At 46.1% G+C, this 25,979-nt stretch overlaps 1 protein-coding gene across 4 annotated transcripts in view; it reads right to left on the bottom strand.

Moving 5' to 3' along the window:
* SAMHD1 (SAM and HD domain containing deoxynucleoside triphosphate triphosphohydrolase 1) overlaps positions 1-25,929 on the bottom strand; it is a 92,128-nt gene extending 66,199 nt beyond the window's left edge. The window contains exons 1-3 of one of the 4 annotated variants that reach the window (XM_056549350.1): positions 25,852-25,929; positions 14,496-14,562; positions 10,154-10,226 (exon numbers count right to left, since the gene is read on the bottom strand). In XM_056549350.1, coding sequence (XP_056405325.1) covers positions 10,154-10,226; positions 14,496-14,506 — 84 coding nt within the window. In that variant the 5' untranslated portion in view covers positions 14,507-14,562; positions 25,852-25,929. The other 3 variants (XM_056549351.1, XM_056549352.1, XM_056549349.1) reach the window with 3 other exon arrangements.
* Between the last annotated feature and the right edge of the window lie 50 nt (positions 25,930-25,979).

The raw sequence follows: 25,979 nt of genomic DNA, 5'->3' as shown, positions 1-25,979 counted from the left end.
TTATGTAGACGCGCATGCGCAGGAACGGTGTCGGCGCCATTTTGGTGTAGCCCGTGCGTTCTTTCATATTAGACACTAGAGATCCTTGGCGTTGTAGGTCACTTCCGGTAGTTAGCTGAGGCGCCTCCCGATACTACAGGTGTGTTAATAGTTTATTGAATACCCTATATATCTTCGCTCTTATCCAGTATATGCATACTCCTTGATAAAGCCGGTCACGGTGAAACGCGTTGGAGGTCCGCGCTGCTGCAGGCCTCCGGCGTGCGTCCCCTGCGTCGTTGCTATGCACGGCACGGCGCACTGACGTCATGCGCAGCGCATAGCAACGACGCAGGGGACGCACGCCGGAGGCCTGCAGCAGCGCGGACCCGACCCCGGCAACAGGTAATTATGCCACCGGGGATGGGGGGAGGCAACGGAGCAGCGGCGCCGGCAATGGGTGCCGCTGCCCCTTCTCTCCCCATGGCTGTCGGCGCCGCTTCTCTCCCCCCTGGCTATCGGCGCCGGCAATGGGGCGCCGGCACCGATAGTCAGGGGGACAGAACGGGCAGCGGCGCCGATAGCCAGGGGGAGAGAAGGGCCGGCAGCAGGGCTCTAGACCCCAGGAAAGGCAGGGGGAGAGAAGCGGGCAGCGACTGCCTCTCTCCCTCTGCCTTTCCTGGGGTTGTATCAGGGTATACACGCGCACACACGCACCCTCATTTTACCATGGATATTTGGGTAAAAAAACTTTTTTTTACCCAAATATCCTTGGTAAAATTAGGGTGCGTGTTATAGGCCGGTGCGTGGTATACCCCGATAAATACGGTATATATTTTTTATTAATTATACACATTATCAAATTGCGCTATTGATTATCATTATTTTTATGTATGTTATATAGCTATATATTATTATTTTTTTCATTTGTGTATGATATATGTACTTTTTGTAAAATAAAACTATATTTATTAACTTGATGTTTATTGGATTTATTAGATTAATATTTTCTTATTTTCTTATATACATTTTTATTCTTAGTGGGTTTACCCTATATGCTGTAGTGGCGTATTTATAGGTTATTTAGTGGTTGTTTTGGGTTTTCCCCAATCTTATTTAGACCACAGTATACAGGACCTTTTTCTAGGTTGTTGATTCACCATATCTGTCAATCAACCTCTGACAGTACCTGCTACTTCCCATCACGAGGAGACCGCCGGCCCAGCATTTACTGCCAGCAGGAGAACTGCTGCAGTACCCATAAAAGGAGCCCGCTTCTGCCGCTGCATAACTGAGGCTGCCGAGCCTCCAGCAGCGCACCCTCCATTCAGGGACCAGGACCTGTCTGACGACCAGCGCTAACCACATAAGGTACCCACTTTGATTATAAGACATAAGCATTGTACCTTACATCGTACTGCCGCTGCATACTAGGAGACGGCAGTGTCTCCAGCTGTGAGCCCTCTGCATAGAGGATCGGAACTTATCTCATAAGCGCTGTTTTACATTCAAAATTGCCGCTGCATATATAGGAGACGGCAGTGTCTCCAGCAGCGAATCCTCGGCACAGAGGATTAGAACTTATTACAAAACACTGCGATTTTATTATTCATTTGTCATATTACCGCTGCATAAATCAGGAGACGGCAGTGTCTCCAGCTGCGAGCCCTCTGCACAGAGGATTGGAACCGGACACAAAATTATATACAAATTGATACAATTACCATTCATTTTTGCTGTATTCTATTCAAGACTTTAACCACTTTCTCTTCCAACTGGTTACAAATATTTGTGAAAATAGCAACTCAAACTGTTATGTTACCGCTATTCACAAATCACCAATTCCGATCATCCTTATTGATACTTGGACACTTATTTATTGTTGTACATTTTTATTTGTTTATTATAATTATTGTATTTTAACATTATATATTAAGTTGCCAAGGATTAAATATTTACTAATTTTACTGTGGGATCACAAGGGCCCTGTGATCTGCAGTATATTATACCTATATGTACAATTTTATATCATATTTAATATACGTTTTAATTTAATCCAATATTCAAGACTCTGAGCCCCAATTTCTTTAATTTCCAAATCTGTTTAACTTTCTGTCACCAGTTGATTTAACCCCTTCCCGCAGAATGGCATATATAAACGCCGGGTTGTACAGTGCATTCGCGCATCCCGACGTTTATAAATGACATTCAGTTAACCCGGCGATGCGCAGCATCGCACGGGTTAACTGGCAGAAGTCCCGCTGTTTCCAGCAGGGGACAACTTCTGCTTCACCCCCAGGACCATCCATTGATGGTCCTGGTCAGCGATCACTGTGATTGGTCCCTGTGGACCAATCACAGTGATCTGGGGTGAAAGTTCAGATCCCCCGCACTGCCCGCCCCTGGAAGTCGGGCAGAACGGGGGACGATGGCTGCGGGGGCTCGCGGGGACCTGCGGCATAGGAGGGGAACATCAGGGGACCGGCGGACTTACCTGGCGGGACCGAGGAGCAGCGGCAGGACCGGCCACGTGGACGAGCAGCGACGGGATCGGCAGGTAAGTACATGGTCCTCAGAAGCAACAGTGAAGATCTTCACTGCTGCTTCTAGGAGTCTGAAAACTACAACTCCCAGCATGCCTAGACAGCCTTTGGCTGTCTGGGCATGCTGGGAGTTGTAGTTTTGCAACATCTGGAGGGCCCCAGTTTGGAGACCATTGTATAATGGTCTCCAATCTGTGCTCTTCCAGCTGTTGCAAAACTACAACTCCCAGCATGCACTGACTGTCCAGGCATGCTGGGAGTTTTAGTTCAGCAACATCTGGCCCTTCAGATGTTGCCGAACTACAACTCCCAGCATGCCCTTCAGCTGTCTGGGCATGCTGGGAGTTGTAGTTTTGCAACAACTGGAGACACACTAATTGGGAAACATTGTTTCTAACTCAGTGTTTCCTAACCTGTGTGCCTCCAGCTGTTGCAAAACTATAACTCCCAGCATGCACTAACAGACCATGCATGCTGGGAGTTGTAGTTTTGCAACATCTGGAGGGCCCCAGTTTGGAGACCATTGTATAATGGTCTCCAATCTGTGCTCTTCCAGCTGTTGCAAAACTACAACTCCCAGTATGCACTGACTGTCCAGGCATGCTGGGAGTTTTAGTTCAGCAACATCTGGCCCTTCAGATGTTGCCGAACTACAACTCCCAGCATGCCCTTCAGCTGTCTGGGCATGCTGGGAGTTGTAGTTTTGCAACAACTGGAGACACACTGGTTGGGAAACATTGTCTGTTTCTAACTCAGTGTTTCCTAACCTGTGTGCCTCCAGCTGTTGCAAAACTATAACTCCCAGCATGCACTAACAGACCATGCATGCTGGGAGTTGTGGTTTTGCAACAGCTGGTGCACACAGGGTACATTCACATGGGCGAGGCTTTTACAGTGGGTTTCTCGCATTTTGAGATGCAGCAAATTTTGCGCCGGGAAACTCTCTGTAATCCCCCGCCCATGTGACTGTACCCTAAAAACACTACACTACACTAACACAAAATAAAATAAAAAGTTAAAAACACTACATATACACATACCCCTACACAGCCCCCCTCCCCCAATAAGAACGTCCGGTATGCCACTGTTTCCAAAGCAGAGCCTCCAGCTGTTGAAAAACAACAACTCCCAGTATTGCCGGACAGCCGTTGACTGTCCACGCATGCTGGGAGTTTTGCAACAGCTGGAGGCACACTGTTTGGGAATCACTGGCGTAGAATACCCCTATGTCCACCCCTATGCAAATCCCTAATTTAGGCCTCAAATGCGCACGGCGCTCTCACTTTGGAGCCCTGTCGTATTTCAAGGCAACAGTTTAGGGCAACATATGGGGTATCGCCGTACTCGGGAGAAATTACGTTATAAGGTTTGGGGGGCTTTTTCTTCTTTAACCCTTCATGAAAAGGAAATGTTGGGGTCTACACCAGAATGTTAGTGTAAAGAATTTTTATTTTTTACACTAACATGCTGATGTTGCCCTATACTTTACATTTTCACAAGAGGTAAAAGGGAAAAAAGCCCCCCAAAATTTGTAACGCAATTTCTCCCGACTACAGAGATACCCCATATGTGAGCGCAAAGTGCTCTGGGGGCGCACAACAAGGCCCAGAAGGGAGAGCGCACCATGTACATTTGAGGTGATTTGCACAGGGGTGGCTGATTGTTACAGCGGTTTTGACAAACGCAAAAAAAACAAAACCCCACATGTGACCCCATTTCGGAAACGACACCCCTCACGGAATGTAATGAGGGGTGCAGTGAGAATTTACCCCCCACAGGTGTCTGACGGATCTTTGGAACAGTGGTCCGTGAAAATGAAAACTTGTACAGCCCACTGTTCCAAAGATCTATCAGACACCAGTGGGGGGCAAATGCTCACTGTACCCCTTGTTACGTTCCTCAAGGGGTCTCGTTTCCAAAATGGTATGCCATGTGTTTTTTTTTTTGCTGTTCTGGCACCAGAGGGGCTTCCTAAATGCGATATGCCCCCCGAGCAAAATGTGCTCTCAAAAAGCCAAATATGACTCCTTCTCTTCTGAGCATTGTAGTTCGCCCATAGTGCACTTCAGGTCAACTTATGGGGTACCTCCATACTCAGAAGAGAAGGGGTTACAAATATTGGGGGGTATTTCCTGCTATTAACCCTTGCAAAAATGTGAAATTTGGGGGGAAACACATTTTAGTGGAAATTTTTTTTTTTTTTTTTTTACATATGCAAAAGTCGTGAAACACCTGTGGGGTAATAAGGCTCACTTTATTCCTTGTTACATACCTCAAGGGGTCTAGTTTCCAAAATGGTATGCCATGTGTTTTTTTTTGCTGTTCTGGCACCATAGGGGCTTCCTAAATGAGACATGCCCCCCGAGCAAAATTTGCTCTCAAAAAGCCAAATATGACTCCTTCTCTTCTGAGCATTGTAGTTCGCCCATAGTGCACTTCAGGTCAACTTATGGGGTACCTATACTCAGAAGAGAAGGGGTTACAAATATTGGGGGGTATTTCCTGCTATTAACCCTTGGAAAAATGTGGAATTTGGGGGGAAACACACATTTTAGTGAAAAAAAAAATTTTTTTTTTACATATGCAAAAGTCGTGAAACACCTGTGGGGTATTGAGGCTCACTTTATTCCTTGTTATGTTCCTCAAGGGGTCTAGTTTCCAAAATGGTATGCCATGTGAGGGTTTTTTGCTGTTCTGGCACCATAGGGGCTTCCTAAATGCAACATGCCCCCCAAAAACCATTTTAGAAAAACGTACTCTCCAAAATCCCCTTGTCGCTCTTTCCCTTCTGAGCCCTCTACTGCGCCCGCCGAACACTTTACATAGACATATGAGGTATGTGCTTACTCAAGAGAAATTGGGCTACAAATATAAGTATACATTTTCTCCTTTTACCCCTTGTAAAAATTCAAAAATTGGGTCTACAAGAACATGCGAGTGTAAAAAATGAAGATTGTGAATTTTCTCCACTTTGCTTCTATTCCTGTGAAACACCTAAAGGGTTAAAATGATGACTGAATGTCATTTTGAATACTTTGGGGGGTGCAGTTTTTATAATGAGGTCTTTTGTGGGGTATTTCTAATATGAAGACCCTTCAAATCCACTTCAAACCTGAACTAGTCCCTGAAAAATAGTGAGTTTGAAAATTTTGTGAAAAATTGGAAAATTGCTGCTGAACTTTGAAGCCCTCTGGTGTCTTCCAAAAGTAAAAACTCGTCACTTTTATGATGCAGACATAAAGTAGACATATTGTATACGTGAATAAAAATTTTTTTTATTTGTAATATACATTTTCCTTACAAGCAGAGAGCTTCAAAGTTAGAAAAATGCAAAATTTTCAAATTTTTCATAAAATTTTAGGATTTTTCACAAGGAAAGGATGCAAGTTACCATAAAATTTTACCACTAAGTTAAAGTAGAATATGTCACGAAAAAACAATCTCGGAATCAGAATGATAACTAAAAGCATTCCAGAGTTATTAATGTTTAAAGTGACAGTGGTCAGATGTGCAAAAAACGCTCTGGTCCTTAAGGCCAAAATGGGCTTGGTCCTGAAGGGGTTAAAAAAAAAAAAAGAAGAAAGAAGATTTCTACTGGAGTACCCCTTTGATACAAATCTTCTATTCTTGAAATATAATCTTATGAAGAAACAATTGTAAGAAAAGTCTCTAATCAGTGTGGATTTCAGTAGTCAAACATGAAGCAGCCTTGTGAAGCCGATAGCATGTAAATTATACAATATAAAGGTGTGCACAGTGCTGACACGTTGTGTGCACAGGAGGTGAATATTACTTCAGACTGATAATAGCTCAGGGTTATGTAAACTGTCTGCGAATAACAAAACTGTAGAAACCCCAAACATCTCAGCGCCTATGTCAATAAGGCACATCTGCACACCAGCCTTGGACACAATGATTCCTAGGTGGTTCCCAGTGAAGGTCTCCATAGCAGTTTTAGAAACTATAAAACTATAAAGTAAATGGAGATCTAATAGAATCACATATCTGTAACAACACGCAAATTCCCAAACAAACTATTAGGGTATAATCACAGGTAGCAGATTTGTTATAGAAATCCATTTGTGTGCTGCAGGAACAATCCCAGCCCAATAAAATCCCCTCCATAAGCGCCGCACTGGTGTGAAATATAAGGACCAGGACTTTGGAGCGGTGTCCAAAGAGTATTCATTAATCAATAACGCGTTTCGGGTACAGACCCTTCGTCAGATCGCAGTTTTTACTGCGGTTGCTTTACCGCTACCCCACGGCAGCAGCTCAAGTGAATCCTAAGCCTTGTACCCTTGAAGTAAGGGTGATATGCATATATTATATACGCTCAAGGTGAGCAGTGTGTGTATATATATATATGCATGCTATAAGCTTTGGATATTGGTCATCGTTTAAAGGGGTACTCCGGCCTTAAGAGGTCTTATCCCCTATCGAAAGGATAGGGGATAAGATGCTTGATCGCTGGGGGGACCCCTGCAATCTTGCACGGGGGCCGGAGCATCATGACATAGCCCCGCCCACGTGTGACATCACCCCCCCCGCTATGCAAGTCTATGGGAGGGGGCGTGACAGCTATCACGCCCCCTCCCGTAGGCTTGCATTGAGGGGCGGAGCGTGACATCACACGGGGGCGGAGACGTGACGTCACACGCCGCCGGCCCGGTGGTCGCCCGTAATCAGACCCGGAGCGAACACGCTCCGGGGACTGAATACAAACGGGGTGCCGTGTGCATGGACCCGGGGGTCCCCAGCGGCGGGACTCCCGCGATCAGGCATCTTATCCCCTATCCTTTGGATAGGGGATAAGATGTGTAAGCACCGGAGAACCCCTTTAAGGGAACCACTGACTGATTCTATGTACTTCACGTGATCTCAATGATTTTAATACACGTTTAATACATGTTGTTTGATGTCTGTATTGTTAGGGTACCATCCCAGTGTTTGGTGACCTAATTGTTCTTGTACTGTTTTAAAAACTGTTCCGCCTGCAATTCCACTTTGAAATATCAGGCAGAAATTCTGCTTACTAAAATGTATAGTATAGTGAATGGGTTTCCGTTTGTGAAGTGGAATTTGTGAAAGGAAAATCCGCTTGAAAATTTACGCCTGAAGAATGACGTTGCTCATTCTTCAGGCGAAAATACTTGCGGAACACAGTGCAGTCTATTGGAGACTGCAGTGTCCGCGCGGTCCTAGCGCCAACTGATTCAGTCAGCGTTGGCCGCACTCGAAATCTCCGGCAGAAATTTTCTGCCTAGAGATTCCGCAGTTTGAACCTAGCATTATACAAAAAAAAATTTATAAATAAAAAAATTTATGAATGAATACATTCCCCCCCCCCCCCATAGACTTGCACTGAGGGGGCGTGACGTGCCATCACGAGGGGCGTGGCCGTGACGCCACGACACCTGCTCTAAGCGTTTGGAACAAAATGTTCCAAAAGACTGGGGCAGCGGAGCACCCCTTTAATGTTATTAAACTCCCAACCAGCTGCTGCACTTAGTACAGTCAAGCAACTGGCTGTCATATTGTCGGGATTCCAACCCGTGACCAGCCACATCCCAGGCAGTAGCCCTGCTTACTAGGTTTGCCATCATCTTTGGACATTCCTCCCTGAAACCTATTATGTAACCTCAGTCTTGCCAAGCCTTGCTCATCACCCTTGATTCCCCACACCTGGTACTTCCCTATATAAGTCCAGCCCCTTGCACTCTAGCCTGCTGATTATTGAGCTCCTGAGCCTTGATCAAGCTTCTCCTCATCTACTGCTCTTGCTACTACTGAAGTCCACTGCTGACCAGGAATTGCCTACCAACTACTCTTCCACTTTGTCCCTACTTACTGAACTGCTACCACCGTTGCCATCTGGATTGTCTGACCATGCTTACTGCCGCCTGCCCTGACCCACCGCCTGCCTACCGACCACGCCTCTGCCAGACTTCCTGCACTTACTACCTGCCTGCGGTCCTTGCCACTGGGCTCCACTCCTACCTCCAGCCAGCGGTCCTCTGACTCACGTGAGCCTGTAGGACTGTTACACATATTCCCTTTAAAAAGTGTACTTGTTGTTTCAATAGATTTAAAAAAACACAGCCTGGTTTTCATATATTAGCTACAATCTCTCTGTTATTGAGCCCCTGAGAGCTCTCTTCATGGTGCACAGCTATTTGTCCCTCTCTCTAATTTCAGGAGGCAGGAAAAGAGCTGGGCTGTTTGCACACAGGGACTTCCATTCCCAGACTTATCTGGCCAAACACAGCACAAACATCTCTCTGCATCAAACCTGGAACCTTGCATGGGCCCAGGGAAGGGTTGTTGGGGGGCCTCTGTCCTTTCAGAGAAGGGCTTGCAATAGACCACATCCTTGTACACTTTGTTTTGTGCGACACGTTTGTGTCAAAAAAATATATATATATTCATTTTTTACTATGTCCTGACATAGAGCTGGTAAAAGGTTCCCTGGACTGAACTGGCTCCGCTGTCCTGGGAGATTATTTACAGTACAATAGTATAGATGGCATGTGGAGGGAAAAGGTTACTAATGCACTGGGTTTGCATTGTGCTGTGAGCGCAGAAAAGAGAGAAGAGCAGAGCAGCAATGGAGAGGTTATACTAAGCACTGAACTGCTGTTGCTGAGAAGCTAAAGGACATACAGCAGTAGGATCACTGGTTTCTACACAAGAGACAACTCCTCTGGGCATTATTGGTGATTAAAGGGAATCCTTGATTTACCCTTCAGGGATAGTGTGGATTATCTTCAGCAGGCCGACTGGCTCAGCATGCATGTATTCTCCCCAGCCTCTTTATCTTTTGCACATAGCAGCTGCTAAACCCCACCCCCAATTCTAGTTTTTCATCCTTATCTAGGTGTTACTATGACAGATTGCCCCAAACAGGCAATGGACAATAGACTGCAGAGAAGGGATGCACCTAACGGCCAAGACCTCATGGTGTGTATGCCGTATAAATGACAACTTTATTTTGCAGGTCACTATGATTAGCAGTATGTTATCACAGCAATATCAAGTTTACACAGTCTTTTTCTTTAGAACATATTTCAGCTTTATCACTGCATTTTTTTCCCCCATTGACAGAGCCGTGTGAGGGCTTTTTTTGTTGCAAGAGGAGATAAAAATGTTATTGGTACCATAATCGGTATATACATTTTTGATCACTTTATTTATTTTTTTTACAAAAAGGGGGAAAAATATATCTTCTCAAACCTTTCTTCTTTCCTTTATTTTTTCTTTTCACTTAAAAATAATGTATTGCAAATTTTCTGTATTGTAAATTAGTATTTCTGTCAATGTAAATCTGGAGGGTATTAAACTCTGGCAGAACCTAATAATCTTCCTGTTTATTGTATTTTTATATCTGTGTTGCCTTTGGCAAAAAGCTCTTCTGCATAAAGTTGTTGCATACATTCATGTCCAATTAGTTTTGCGCAACAACAAATTGGGAAACTGGCTTATAAACCTTGATAAACCCCTCCTGTGTTAATATGACCAATTTCTTAAAATTAAAAATAGAATGTCCATAAAGTCACCCACATATATGGAGATATTGTCAGTATGAGAGTGCCTTTTGCAGACCTGTAAAAAGTAGTAATAGAATGACATACCTTCATATTGGGATTTGGGTTCTGACACAGGAGCCGAAAAATATGCAGTAATTCCACTCTTATTCCTACAGAACTGTTGGAGACAAAAAAAAATTTTTAAAACCACAAACAAAACAAAACTGATTCATGTGCCTAGGGCTATGTTCACACTGCTGCTGAGCTCCACTAAAGGAAGCTCTATCACACATTCCATTGGAAGGACGGTAGTTATACATCATGGAGCCTATGGAGGAGATTTATCCAAATTTGTGCAGAGGAAAAGTTGACCAGTTGCCCATACAACCAGATTACTTTCATTTTTGAAAAGACCTCTCAAAAATGAGAGAAACTATTTGATTGGTTGCTATGGGCAACTGGTCAACTTTTCCTCTGCACAGATTTGGATAAATCTCCTCCATAGGCTCCAGTGACTAGTCTGTTAATTTCTGTTTGTTTTGTCTAGCAAGGATAAAGTTACATGTTGCACTATTTTTGCCATCAAAAGTGCAGGAACTGATGGATGCTCAGAACTCCAATGTGAATATAGATCTAGATCAGATGTTGCAAAACTACAACTCCCAGCATGCCTGGACAGCCAACGGGCTGTCCAGGCATGGTGGGAATTGTAGTTTTGCAACATCTGGAGGGCCACAGTTTGGGGACCACTGATCTAGATACACGTGTGAACTAAGTATACAAAGCTTAAAGGGGTACTCCCGTGGAAAACTTTTTTTTTTAAACCAACTGGTGCCAGAAAGTTAAACAGATTTGTAAATTACTTCTATTTAAAAATCTTAACCCTTCCAGTACTTTTTAGGGGCTATATACTACAGAGGAAATGCTTATCTTTTTAGATTTCCTCGATGTCATGACCACAGTGCTCTCTGCTGACCTCTGCTGTCCATTTTAGGAACTGTCCAGAGCAGCATGTGTTTGCTATGAGGATTTTCTCCTGCTCTGGGCAGTTCTTAAAATGGACAGCAGAGAGCATTTTAGTCATGACAGAGAAATCTAAAGATAAGCATTTCCTCTGTAGTATTCAGCAGCTAAAAAGTACTGGAAGGATTAAGATTTTTTTAATAGAAGTAATTTACAAATCTGTTTAACTTTCTGGCACCAGTTGATTAAAAAAATTTATTTACGGGAGTACACCTTTAAAAGGAAAACGGTCAGCTTGCCCCCCCAGTACTAACCAGCGGTACTGGCCGGTAGTGCAGGGAACGCTGATCAGTTTGATGCCTACTGTGCCCGGATCCACCCCACCGTTCGGCCGAAATCTTCGGTTTTCGGTATATGGTAATTAGGTTCTAACTTGCACCGGCCGGGCTAACTGGCACTCTGACGTCAGCGTTTCTGGCCGCAGGGCCGCCCATCTCATCAATATTGATGAGATGGGCAGCGCTGCGGCAAGAAATGCTGACATCAGTGCCAGTTAGCTGGCCAGTGCAAGTTAGCCCCTAATTAGCATATACAGAAAACCGCATCAAACTGATCAGCGTCCGCCGCACTACCAGCCAGTACCGCTGGTTAGTGCGGGGGGAGCAAGCTGACAGTTTTCCTTTAATTAACCTCTTAATGCAGACTGTCATACATGTACGGGGTATGTAATCCTTTACCACTTACTGCCGTACCTGTACTGCTTTCTGTTACAGTGACATCCGCTGCTGCCACGTATTGCCAGACTCCCATCAAAACTGTCTAGAGCGGAGCTCGAGTCATTCATTGGGGAAGGGGTTGAGGGCAACATAGAGGCCCTTTAACCCCTTCACGACTCATTGAATTTTTTTCTGGCTCACGTTTTTTTTTTCTCCTTACCTTCTAAGTCCTATAAAACTTTTTTCCACTGACAAAGTTGTATTAGGGCTTATTTTTTGCAAAATGGGTTTGAACCTTCCACTGATATACATTGTATGATAAAATAATGTGTAACAAAGCCAGAAGAAAATGTCATGGGCAAAATAAATAAAAAATATATATGGAATTGCACAATTTTGTGGGGCAGTCATTTTTTGAAGTTCAAAATACGGTAAGACCGACATGCTATCTTTATTCTATGGGTCAGTACGATTCCAATGCCACATTTTAATAATCTGTTTCGTTTATGGTAAAAAAAAAAAAACAACAAACCCTCTGTTCATTACCATGTTCTCACTCCTATAATTTTTCTATATTTTTCCACCTATTGAGTTGTGTTAGGATTTATTTGCACCATGAGCTGTAGTTTTAAACAGTACCACTTAAGTGTAGTTATGGCTTTTTGATGACTTTGGTTACATCAAATGCCAAAAAAAGTAATCAAAAGATCAGCAATTTTGGAAGTTTTTTTGTGTTTATGCCATTCACCTTGCAGAATCAGAAATATATTTTAATAGTTTGGACAATTACGCACGCGACGATACCAAATATGTGTATTTCTTTTTGTATACAGTGTTTTAAATAAATAAAAAAGGGAAAAGGGGAGGGATTACATTTCATTAGGGGAGGAATTTTTTTTTACATTTTTATTTTTACCTTTTTTAATTAGATGGATTACATAGACCAATGTAATGCTATTGCATTACATTGAGCCATGAAACTGTGCTCGATTGCTAAGGGCTGCCTAAGGCAGCTTTCAGCAATCACAAAGCCAGGTAAGACACCGAGGACCAGGTAAGGACTAGGGCTTCCCTAGCAACTCATCACAATTTCCATCATTACTGGCAGATGTCTGCGGCAGGCATCTTCCGGTTATGAAACAGACCCGCGTTATGTCTGCTCGCCCGACTTATGACATACATTTATGTCATGGGTAAGGAAGGAGTTAAATCCACTGAAGCTCAATCATTTTTTGCCAGGAAAGCTCTGACTGCAAGAGGAAACTCATTGTAATAGATGAAGGCTGGAATGACAGCACTGTTCTCTTCTTATGTTTTGATCAGCATTTTCAAACCAGGATGCCTACAGCTGTTGCAGAACTACAACTCCCAGCATGCCTGGACAGCCAACTCACAGAATGCTAGGAGTAGTAGTGTTACAACAGCTAGAGGCACACTGGGAAACACACGTTTAGATTAATTCAGGCTACACAAATGGAGCAGTGACAAGCAGAAAATATTATGGAGACATATCATGTGGCATCACTCGGCTTTACCCAGCTTTTCCAATCTCAGAAGGTATCAAAGAGTTGTAACACTACTTTCCCAGCCCCAGCAGCTTGAGTTTATTTAAAAAAAAAAAAAAACTCATCTTTGGGGTGCTTGTTTTTGTGCAAAAGCCTAGTTTTTTTTTTTTTTTTTTATCATTTTGGATCTTATAAGGGATTTTTTTTACAACACTTTATTCAATTTCTTTTTTTTGGGAAGTGACAAATTTTGGCATTTCTTTATGGGTAAAGGAAGTGATTTATGACTTATAACAGATCTATTATGCTGCTGCAATATTTATTATCAAGCACCACTTAGTATAAACACCATTCGAGTTAGGTTAAAACATAGCTTTTACCGATATTAGTAAACAATAATAATAAGGGGTACACACATGGATTGGGGGCATACGGAAAAAAGGGGTACAGGTGAAACCCTATTCTTAAAGTCCCTAATAAATTCTACTCCTAATATAAGTGGAAATAGAAAAAGAACAATATATAGGGGGGTAGTACAATAAAATCTTAAAATTGTGGTAGGTCTCTTTTACCTACGCGTTTCGCCCTCCTTAATAAAGGGGGGACTCATCAGGGATAAGAGAACCACAAAAAACAAATTATATAAATGGGTGTACCTAATAAGACATATACAATAAAGTAATCAATAGTATGATAAAGGGTGACAGAAATTAGCAGGCGTCTCAGAGAGGAAGTCTGTGTCAGTCTAAGTCAGATCTGTCTTAAAGATATGGTGAAATTTACATAATAGATTATGCAGATATAATGAAGATATACATCCAATAAGTAATACAGATGCATTAATGATACACATCCACTACAGAAATTGATGGCTTCAGAGGGTATTACACAGATAGTAGCCTGTATTGTGCATTTATAAGGTAACAGCCGCACCAAAATTGGATATTGCGCAACAGGCTGCCAGATATAATATTCAAATAACCACATACATGACCCCAGATTCCTGGATAGTAGGCCAGAATGCAGTTAAATAAGTGGCACATCCAGTGGAAACAGATGTATGTTAGTCTAAGGCTCTGAGATATTTATGGTAGGAAAAACTACACCTGATGATGGTGGTAGAATTGTGCCCTTTGGCGGTGTGGTATCCCGCACTGATAATATTGCCGTGTAGAGGATCTGGATGTGCCACGAGGACGCCGCATGGAATATTTATTAGACATGTTTGACAAAATATTAAATACTAGTAACAACTAAGCTTACTTGATGTTCATTTCTTTCAAGTGTTCTTCTGTGAGGTACTGAAGACTTGTTCCCCTTATTTTATTTTCTAGGGAGATAGGGAAAAAAAATTGGTAAGTAGTTATGTGGGGGGAAAATCCTAAAAACAGAAATGGATAAAAACAAGTGATAAACATAGCCTAGTCGTCCAGTGACATGGGCGATGCATACACAGTATTATTTGAGAGTATAACGTGCTGATAGTGTTGGCTGAATATTCCTTTGACGGACAGTTATCTCACCCGATTCTACTATACACAAGTGTCCGGCTTCACTGAACATTCATGAGTTCTGTATGGGGAGAGGAAAGGTAAAAGCCAGGCCTTGACAAAACACGGGTGCCAGGCAGCCATGGCGACTAAAAATGTTGTGCTGACTCCTAGAATTTTGCCAGGCGTTTCAATAGGGGTTGTCCATTAATTTAATTTTTATAAATAACCAACATTTACTTCCTTACAGCTACGTTCCTGTATCGATTTCCCCCCCCCCCCGCCTTTCGGCATTTCATGAATAGTAGATGTCAGGTGACGTTCCATACTCCGTAAGACAAAGTCACCTCCGAGGCTGTTAATTGGCTGCGGCAGTCAATTGACATCAGTTGCTCAGGTGACACTGGAGCACCAAGCAAAAACATCCGCTGCTGCACACCGGAGGTGAGGGTATGTTTTTAAAAGATGAGAGGGCACTAATGACTGACACACAGGGGGGAGATGAGAGGATAACAACAACTGATCATATGACACGTGCAGCATTCTGGCTCCAAAGTTTTTGCTGGCTCGTAGAGTCTTAAAATTCATGAGGTAAGCTAATGAGTACAGGGCCAGACGAATGAAATCTAACATGTCGATCAGTCTCTCCCCCAAAAACATCTGTTAGTAGAGAGCTTTAAGTGTACCTGTCATCAACAAAAACATTTTACATAACTTAGATCATATAATTATATGTATATTTGTAATATAGATTGGTGAAAACGTGCGGTCCCTGCAGCTATTGCCTGTGAGGAGTCCAAATACAGGAAGTGAGGACAGGACAAGTAGGGCTCTGTGCAGGCTCCTGGCTTGTCAATCATCCTCATGTGTGAACCCATAGCATTCGTGCCCAGGGCCCCCGTCTCGTCCTCAGCGCACAGGGCCCCCGTCTCGTCCTCAGCGCACAGGGCCCCCCGTCTCGTCCTCAGCGCACAGGGCCCCCGTCTCGTCCTCAGCGCACAGGGCCCGCCGCTAGTCCACCTTCATTTCCTGTATTTGGACTCCTTATAGAGACACACAGGCAATAGCTTCAGGGACAAAAATATAAATGTTTTAACCAATGCATATTACAAATATACATATGATATAAAAAGTTTTTGTTAATGACAGGTTCAGTTTAAGTGAGTTGCCTAATTTTGTATTGAGGAAACCAATCAACAATAGTAAAACAAAATAAATGCAAAAGGTATTTGTGAGGCCAATGTGAGATGTTGCGTATGCACTGTAACAGTGTTGTATCGGCGGGATTGTGACGTTACTGCATTGACCTCAGCTCCACGTCACTGCTGAGGGGCGGCTCAGTCTTGTTGTGCAGGTGGGGCTACAGGAGGGGATGTGAGTGGTCTGGGAGAGAACACAGTGATGCAATGAAAGTTATGTCCTAATTAGCATAGCGGATAAATTAAATTTATAAGATCAGAGAGACATGTAAGGGGACCTCCGGTGGCTATTATGACTTATTGAACTGCAGCTATTAGGCCACGGGTGATCAGAGGAGTCTCCCCCAGCCCCATTAATTCCGCAGATGTGTGATCATTTTAATGATCACTGATGTCAGCCATTACCGGTGGGTCCCCGGGCTACTGATAGCAGCCAGGACCTGCCATGCAAGTAGAGAGTGCAGCTTCTGTGTGTGCGCTTCATGTACAGGGTGTAAATGTATATCCTAGCGTGCCAAGACCCAGCTCAAAATAATGTATATTTACGGCCATCGTCCTTGAGGGGTGAAAACACTTATTTTTTTTTAACAAAATAAGTTTGACTTTTTTAAAAGCACTACAATAGTGGAAAAGCATGTAACTATGGGGGTCGTCTTAATGACCCACAGAATAGAGAACGTGTTACTTTTACAATAAAGTGCACTATGTATTTCCCGGCACTTTTTATTTATTTATTTATTTTTTTGCTTTGAACATTTATAGTATCCCACATAACCAAGTCCACCCCTCTCAAGTTTAACATTTGATTATATCTATTTTATGTAATTTTATTTTATGTATAACAGTAAAGACATGAAATAGGCACAATGGTCGAGCGCAAAACCTGCAGTTTCGAAATTTTATTGCAGCAAGATATAAAACATCAGGCACAGTGAAAGGAAGTCCTGACTTCCTTTTTACCATGTTTGAACTTACTAGAATAAAATGTTGAAACTGCACATTCTGCGCTGGACCATAGTGCCTGTTTCATATCTGCATTGGGTGCTACCCATCACCGGCCGGAATGCAGAGGGGGATCAGGAGACTGAAGCTGGGCACACGGTGTGCTTGTAACACTTAAAAGGGGTACTCCGGCACTTAGACATCTTATCCAAAAGATAGGGGATAAGATGCCTGATCGCGTGGGGGTCCCGCAGCACCCCGTTTAAAATCAGTCCCCGGAGCGTGTTCGCTCCGGGTCTGATTACTGTCGATCACGGGGGCTCGAGCGTTGTGATGTCAAGGCTCCGCCCCCTCAATGCAAGCCTATGGGAGGGGGCGTGACAGCTGTCACGCCCCCTCCCATAGGCTTGCATTGAGGGGGGCGGAGCGTGACGTCACAACACTCCAGCCCCGTGATCAACAGTAATCAGACCTGGAGCGAACACGCTCTGGGGACTGATTTTAAACAGGGTGTGGTGTGCAAGTTCACGGGGGTCCCCAGCAGCGGGACCCCCGCAATCAGGCATCTCATCCCCTATCCTTTGGATAGGGGATAAGATGTCTAAGCGCCGGAGTACCCCTTTAGGAAATGACACTCTGCTACAATGTAAAGTAGTGAGTGCACAGCCTGTGCAAACGCCTCCTCCATGCATCTCTACGGGAGAGTCAGAAACACAGCATTCGTGTATCTCCAGCTCTCCTGTAGAGATACATGGAGGGAGCGTGTCTGCCACAGCTTCATGCTATGGTTGATACACGGTATTTAAGTAGAGAGCCAGTGTGCCAGGCAGTAGATGGTAGGGGGTCCCAGTTGTCGGACCCCCAGCGATCTGACACTCATCCCCCTATCCTGCGGATAGAATTTTTTTTTTTTTTTTTTTCCATTAGACTACTTCTCTAAAGGGTACCTTTCATCCAAAAAACTTTTGATATATTATAGATTAATGAATGCAAAATAACTTTTCAATTGTCTGTTGCTTCTTTCTATTTAATTTTCCACTTTGAAAAAAAATGACCACTAGAGGTCTCCCTACCAGTCCTGGCCGACAAGCCCTTTTTATAGATTTCAGACTCATGCTGGAGTCCTAAATCCCAGACTGCAGCCAGGACACAAACAAGCTCAGCTGGCAGCTCTGAATCTTCTGTTTACAACTGAATGTGCAGAGAGACGAAAGATTGGAGCTCAAATAGTAAAATGAATGAGGGCCTGCAGTAAGGCAGAGTCAGGAGTATGCCCTGTTGTGCTATGAGCACAGTGCTGGTTCCTGCCTGTCTAATTGACAGGCAGGGAGCAGTGCTGAGCTTGTTTGTGTCCTGGCTGCAGTCCGAGATTTAGGACTCCAGCACGAGTATGAAATCTATAAAAAGGGCTTGCGGGCAGAACTGGTAGCGAGACCTCTAGTGGTAATTTTTTCAAAGTGGAAAATTAAATAGAATATTTTTTAACATGCAAATGGAAAGTTATTCTGCAAACATTAATCTATAATATCAAAAGTTTTTTTGATGAAAGGTACCCTTTAAATGTTGGGTTTCCCCAAAATAACTGAACACACACACACATTAAAGGACATCTGCAGCGTGATTAACACTTATCCCCTATATACAGGATAGGAGATAAGTGTTTGATAGCGGGGAGTCCGACCGCTGGGACCCCCTGTGATCTCCTGTACTGGGCCGCGGCTGTTGCAGCCGGCACGCCTCCTCCATACATCTCTATGGGAGAGGCGGGGAGGCAGCGTTCGTGCCTCCCAGTCTCCCCCATAGAACTGTATGGGGACGGGGAGGAGATGGGGCGTCACCGTCGACCTCTAGGTCGACGCTACGCGCCTTAACGCTCACCACGAGCGCTAATGGCGGCGCCCCGTTAGGGAGATCGCAGGGGGTCCCAGCGGTTGGACCCCCCGCAGTAAAACACTTATCCCCCATCCACAGGATAGGGGATAAGTGTCATACCGCTGCAGTTGTCCTTTAATGCCTAATCCTTGCCAACAAAAGTGAGTGAACCCCTGCAGCACAATCTTTGAAGGGAGGGGATCATGCTCCGCTTCAGTATGTCACAGTACATCTTAGCATTCATGGTCCCCTCAATGAACTGTAGCCCCCAGTGCCAGCAGGACTCATGTAGCCCCCCCAGACCATGACCCTCCCACCACCATCCCTGACTGTAGACAGGACACACTTGTCTTTGTACTCCTCCCCTGGTTGTCACCTCACACACTTGACGCCATCTGTTCCCAATAAGTTTATCTTGGTCTCATCGGACCCCAGGACACAGTCCAGTAATCCATCTCTAGTCGATTGTCTTCAGCAAACTGTTTGCAGTCTTTCTTGTGCACCATCTTTAGAAGAGGCTTCCTTCTGGGAAGACAGCAATGCGGTGTGTGGCATATGGTCCGAGTACTGACAGGGCAACCACCACACCCCTTCAACCTACGTGCACTTAATTTCTTTTAGTCAACCATGGCAAGGCCTGGAACCTGTCCTGTGTGGTTTTGCCCACCGTGCTGCAGCTCAGTTTCAGGGTCTTGGCAATCTTCTTACAGACTAGGCCGTCTTTATGTAGTGCAACTTTATTTTATTTATTTTTTTGTACATTTTATTGGCATTGGCTAAACAGCAGACAACCTGCCTAATCATGCGGTGGAATTTCTTTTTTTTTTATCTGTGAAAGTTTCTGTCCCACATGAAGCTTCATGTACAGATCTCCCCAGAGAATCTTCGCTAAGACTGGTTTCACACAGGTGCATTTTTGCACCCATATTAGTGCCGAAAGTCTCTGCCTAAAATTAGTTTCTTTTGATTCATACAGTTGTAGATTTGCCCGATACTTGCAGCTGTTTTACACCTGTGTGAAACCGGCCTTAAAACAAACTTCAAATCTGATGTGTGAACAGGGCCTAAAGGAGATCTGCAGCAATAGACACTTATCCTCTATCCGCAGCATAGGTGATAATTAGCTGATCCCAGGGCGTCCGGCCGCTGGGACCCCCACGATCTCTGGAACGAGCCCCGGCTGTCAGTGAGGAGGATGTGCTGCAGGCAACACGCGCTCCATTCATTTCTATGTGAGTGCAGAAAAGACGCGAGTACAGGACTCTGGCATCATCGGCGCTCCCATAGAAACAGTCTACCGGTGGACAACACGCGCTCCTTAGGGAAAGAGCCGGTCCTGTTCTGGAGATAGCGGTGAGTCCCAGCAGTCAGACCTCTCCGCGATCAGCTACTTATCCCCATATCCTGTGAATAGGGAGAAAAGTTCATTTTGCTGGAGTTCTTCTTTAAAGGAGTAGTCCAGTGGTGATTCAGTGGTGAGCAACTTATCCCCTATCCTAAGGATAGGGGATAAGTTGCAGATCGCGGGGGGTCCGACCGCTGGGGCCCCCTGCGATCTCCTGTACGGAGCCCCGACAGCCCGCGGGAAGGGGGCGTGTCGACCTCCGCACGAGGCGGCGGCCGACACGCCCCCTCAATACAACTCTATGGCAGAGCCGAAGCGCTGCCTTCGGCAATCTCCGGCTCTGCCATAGAGATGTATTGAGGGGGCGTGTCGGCCGCCGCCTCGTGCGGTGGTCAACACCCGCTATCTCGGCGGAGAGCCTGGGCCCCGTACAGAGAGATCGCAGGGGGCCCCAGCGGTCGGACCCCCCGCGATCTCAAACTTATCCCCTATCCTTAGGATAGGGGATAAGTTTTTCACCACTGGACTACCCCTTTAACAGGATGATACACGGCAATCGCTCTACAGTTAGGCACCTCACAGAGCACAGTCACTATATGGTCACCTCACAGAGCACAGTCACTATATGGTCACCCCACAGAGCACAGTCACTATATGGTCACCCCACAGAGCACAGTCACTATATGGTCACCCCACAGAGCACAGTCACTATATGGTCACCCCACAGAGCACAGTCACTATATGGTCACCTCACAGACCACAGTCACTATATGGTCCCCTCACAGACCACAGTCACTATATGGGCACCTCACAGACCACAGTCACTATATGGGCACCTCACAGAACACAGTCACTATATGGTCCCCTCACAGAGCACAGTCACTATATGGTCCCCTCACAGAGCACAGTCACTATATGGTCCCCTCACAGAGCACAGTCACTATATGGTCACCTCACAGAGCACAGTCACTATATGGTCACCTCACAGAGCACAGTCACTATACGGTCACCTCACAGAGCACAGTCACTATACGGTCACCCCACAGAGCACAGTCACTATATGGTCCCCTCACAGAGCACAGTCACTATATGGTCCCCTCACAGAGCACAGTCACTATATGGTCCCCTCACAGAGCACAGTCACTATATGGTCCCCTCACAGACCACAGTCACTATATGGTCCCCTCACAGAGCACAGTCACTATATGGGCACCTCACAGAGCAGTGTCACTATATGGGCACCCCACAGAGCACAGTCACTTTATCGTTCTGGTCACCTCACAGAGCACAGTCACTATATGGTCCCCTCACAGAGCACAGTCACTATATGGTCCCCTCACAGACCACAGTCACTATATGGGCACCTCACAGACCACAGTCACTATATGGGCACCTCACAGAACACAGTCACTATATGGTCCCCTCACAGAGCACAGTCACTATATGGTCCCCTCACAGAGCACAGTCACTATATGGTCCCCTCACAGAGCACAGTCACTATATGGTCACCTCACAGAGCACAGTCACTATATGGTCACCTCACAGAGCACAGTCACTATACGGTCACCTCACAGAGCACAGTCACTATACGGTCACCCCACAGAGCACAGTCACTATACGGTCCCCTCACAGAGCACAGTCACTATATGGTCCCCTCACAGAGCACAGTCACTATATGGTCCCCTCACAGACCACAGTCACTATATGGTCCCCTCACAGACCACAGTCACTATATGGTCCCCTCACAGAGCACAGTCACTATATGGTCCCCTCACAGAGCACAGTCACTATATGGTCACCTCACAGAGCACAGTCACTATACGGTCACCTCACAGAGCACAGTCACTATACGGTCACCTCACAGAGCACAGTCACTATATGGTCCCCTCACAGAGCACAGTCACTATATGGTCACCTCACAGAGCACAGTCACTATACGGTCACCTCACAGAGCACAGTCACTATACGGTCACCTCACAGAGCACAGTCACTATATGGGCACCTCACAGACCACAGTCACTATATGGTCACCTCACAGAGCACAGTCACTATATGGTCACCTCACAGAGCACAGTCACTTTATCGTTCTGGTCACCTCACAGAGCACAGTCACTATATGGGCACCCCACAGAGCACAGTCACTATATGGTCACCTCACAGAGCACAGTCACTATATGGTCACCTCACAGAGCACAGTCACTTTATCGTTCTGGTCACCTCACAGAGCACAGTCACTATATGGTCACCTCACAGAGCACAGTCACTATATGGTCACCTCACAGAGCACAGTCACTATATGGTCACCTCACAGAGCACAGTCACTATACGGTCACCTCACAGAGCACAGTCACTATACGGTCACCTCACAGAGCACAGTCACTATATGGTCACCCCACAGAGCACAGTCTCTTTATGGTCACCTCACAGAGCACAGTCTCTTTATGGTCACCTCACAGAGCACAGTCTCTTTATGGTCACCTCACAGAGCACAGTCTCTTTATGGTCACCTCACAGAGCACAGTCTCTTTATGGTCACCTCACAGAGCACAGTCTCTTTATGGTCCCCTCACAGAGCACAGTCACTATATGGTCCCCTCACAGAGCACAGTCACTATATGGTCACCTCACAGAGCACAGTCTCTTTATGGTCCCCTCACAGAGCACAGTCACTATATGGTCACCTCACAGAGCACAGTCACTATATGGTCACCTCACAGACCACAGTCACTATATGGTCCCCTCACAGAGCAGTCACTTTATCGTTCTGGTCACCTCACAGAGCACAGTCACTTTATCGTTCTGATCACCTCACAGAGCACAGTCACTATATGGTCCCCTCACAGAGCACAGTCTCTTTATGGTCCCCTCACAGAGCACAGTCACTATATGGTCCCCTCACAGAGCACAGTCACTATATGGTCCCCTCACAGAGCACAGTCACTATATGGTCCCCTCACAGAGCACAGTCACTATATGGTCCCCTCACAGAGCACAGTCACTATATGGTCCCCTCACAGAGCACAGTCACTATATGGTCCCCTCACAGAGCACAGTCACTATATGGTCCCCTCACAGAGCACAGTCACTATATGGTCCCCTCACAGAGCACAGTCACTATATGGTCCCCTCACAGAGCACAGTCACTATATGGTCCCCTCACAGAGCACAGTCACTATATGGTCCCCTCACAGAGCACAGTCACTATATGGTCCCCTCACAGAGCACAGTCACTATATGGTCCCCTCACAGAGCACAGTCACTATATGGTCCCCTCACAGAGCACAGTCACTATATGGTCCCCTCACAGAGCACAGTCACTATATGGTCCCCTCACAGAGCAGTCACTTTATCGTTCTGGTCACCTCACAGAGCACAGTCACTTTATCGTTCTGATCACCTCACAGAGCACAGTCACTATATGGTCCCCTCACAGAGCACAGTCTCTTTATGGTCCCCTCACAGAGCACAGTCACTATATGGTCCCCTCACAGAGCACAGTCACTATATGGTCCCCTCACAGAGCACAGTCACTATATGGTCCCCTCACAGAGCACAGTCACTATATGGTCCCCTCACAGAGCACAGTCACTATATGGTCCCCTCACAGAGCACAGTCACTATATGGTCCCCTCACAGAGCACAGTCACTATATGGTCCCCTCACAGAGCACAGTCACTATATGGTCCCCTCACAGAGCACAGTCACTATATGGTCCCCTCACAGAGCACAGTCACTATATGGTCCCCTCACAGAGCACAGTCACTATATGGTCCCCTCACAGAGCACAGTCACTATATGGTCCCCTCACAGACCACAGTCACTATATGGTCCCCTCACAGACCACAGTCACTATATGGTCCCCTCACAGACCACAGTCACTATACGGTCACCTCACAGAGCACAGTCACTATACGGTCACCTCACAGAGCACAGTCACTATACGGTCACCTCACAGAGCACAGTCACTATATGGTCCCCTCACAGACCACAGTCACTATATGGTCCCCTCACAGACCACAGTCACTATATGGTCACCTCACAGAGCACTGTCACTATATGGTCACCTCACAGAGCACAGTCACTATATGGTCACCTCACAGAGCACAGTCACTATATGGTCACCTCACAGAGCACAGTCACTATAAGGTCACCTCACAGAGCACAGTCACTATATGGTCACCTCACAGAGCACAGTCACTTTATCGTTCTGGTCACCTCACAGAGCACAGTCACTATATGGGCACCCCACAGAGCACAGTCACTATATGGTCACCTCACAGAGCACAGTCACTATATGGTCACCTCACAGAGCACAGTCACTATATGGTCACCCCACAGAGCACAGTCACTATACGGTCCCCTCACAGAGCACAGTCACTATACGGTCACCTCACAGAGCAAAGTCACTATACGGTCACCTCACAGAGCACAGTCACTATACGGTCACCTCACAGAGCACAGTCACTATATGGTCCCCTCACAGAGCACAGTCACTATACGGTCACCTCACAGAGCACAGTCACAATATGGTCCCCTCACAGAGCACAGTCACAATATGGTCCCCTCACAGAGCACAGTCACTATATGGTCCCCTCACAGAGCACAGTCACTATATGGTCCCCTCACAGAGCACAGTCACTATATGGTCCCCTCACAGAGCACAGTCACTATATGGTCCCCTCACAGACCACAGTCACTATATGGTCCCCTCACAGAGCACAGTCACTATACGGTCACCTCACAGAGCACAGTCACTATATGGTCACCCCACAGAGCACAGTCACTATATGGTCACCTCACAGAGCACAGTCACTATATGGTCACCTCACAGAGCACAGTCACTATATGGTCACCTCACAGAGCACAGTCACTATATGGTCCCCTCACAGAGCACAGTCTCTATATGGGCACCTCACAGAGCACAGTCACTATATGGTCACCTCACAGAGCACAGTCACTATATGGTCACCTCACAGAGCACAGTCACTATATGGTCACCTCACAGAGCACAGTCACTATATGGTCACCTCACAGAGCACAGTCACTATATGGTCACCTCACAGAGCACAGTCTCTTTATCGTTCTGGTCACCTCACAGAGCACAGTCACTATATGGGCACCTCACAGAGGACAGTCTCTATATGGGCACCTCACAGAGCACAGTCTCTTTATCGTTCTGGTCACCTCAATGTGCGGCAGCCAGTTGGGTTCTAGAGAACAATAGCAGTCCATGTAGCGGCACTACAAGTCCCAGCACCCCTGACAGCTGTCTCTTACCCCTGAATATATCCTGGAGGTCTCCATGCCCCTGCCGCTCAAGGTACAGACACACGTCGTCCACATCCCAGCCCTCACAACCCTCGTCCGCCGCCTCCTCCTCCCGCCGTTTCTTGCCCGGTTTCTGGGGGGTGACATAGCCGTCGTGCAGTACCGGGGAGCCCCCGGGGTGGCCGCGCTTCTTACAGCTCATTCTCGGTGGAGCGGAGCAGCTGTGAGGCGGAACAGGCGGCTGACAAGGGGGAAAGAGAGCCGGGAGTGACGTCATCTGTCTGGCCCCGCCCACGTTACCTCACAGATCACAGCCGGACCCCGCCTACATTTACCTCACGGGTCACTGGCGGGCCGAGGATGTCTGCGCTAATGGCGGGGGCTCAGGGGTCGCGGGTCTCTGCGCTAATGGCGGGGGCTCAGGGGTCGCGGGTCTCTGCGCTCATGGTGGGGATGAGGAGGTCGCGTCTCTGGTCGTGTGGACATACGCAGTTTCCACTTACGTTACGTACATTGTACCGCCCATAGGTGGCGCTCTTCTGCCGGGTGGCGGCGATCTGAAAGCTTTGGCGCGAGGAATGAGAAACCGCGAGGACTCGTGAGGGAAATGACCGGAGATAATAGAGAGAGA

The sequence above is a fragment of the Hyla sarda genome, chromosome 12 (assembly GCF_029499605.1).
Source record: "Hyla sarda isolate aHylSar1 chromosome 12, aHylSar1.hap1, whole genome shotgun sequence".
Taxonomy (NCBI): domain Eukaryota; kingdom Metazoa; phylum Chordata; class Amphibia; order Anura; family Hylidae; genus Hyla; species Hyla sarda.
The sequence above is the reverse complement of the archived record's forward strand: the minus strand, read 5'-3'. Positions and strand labels throughout refer to the sequence as shown.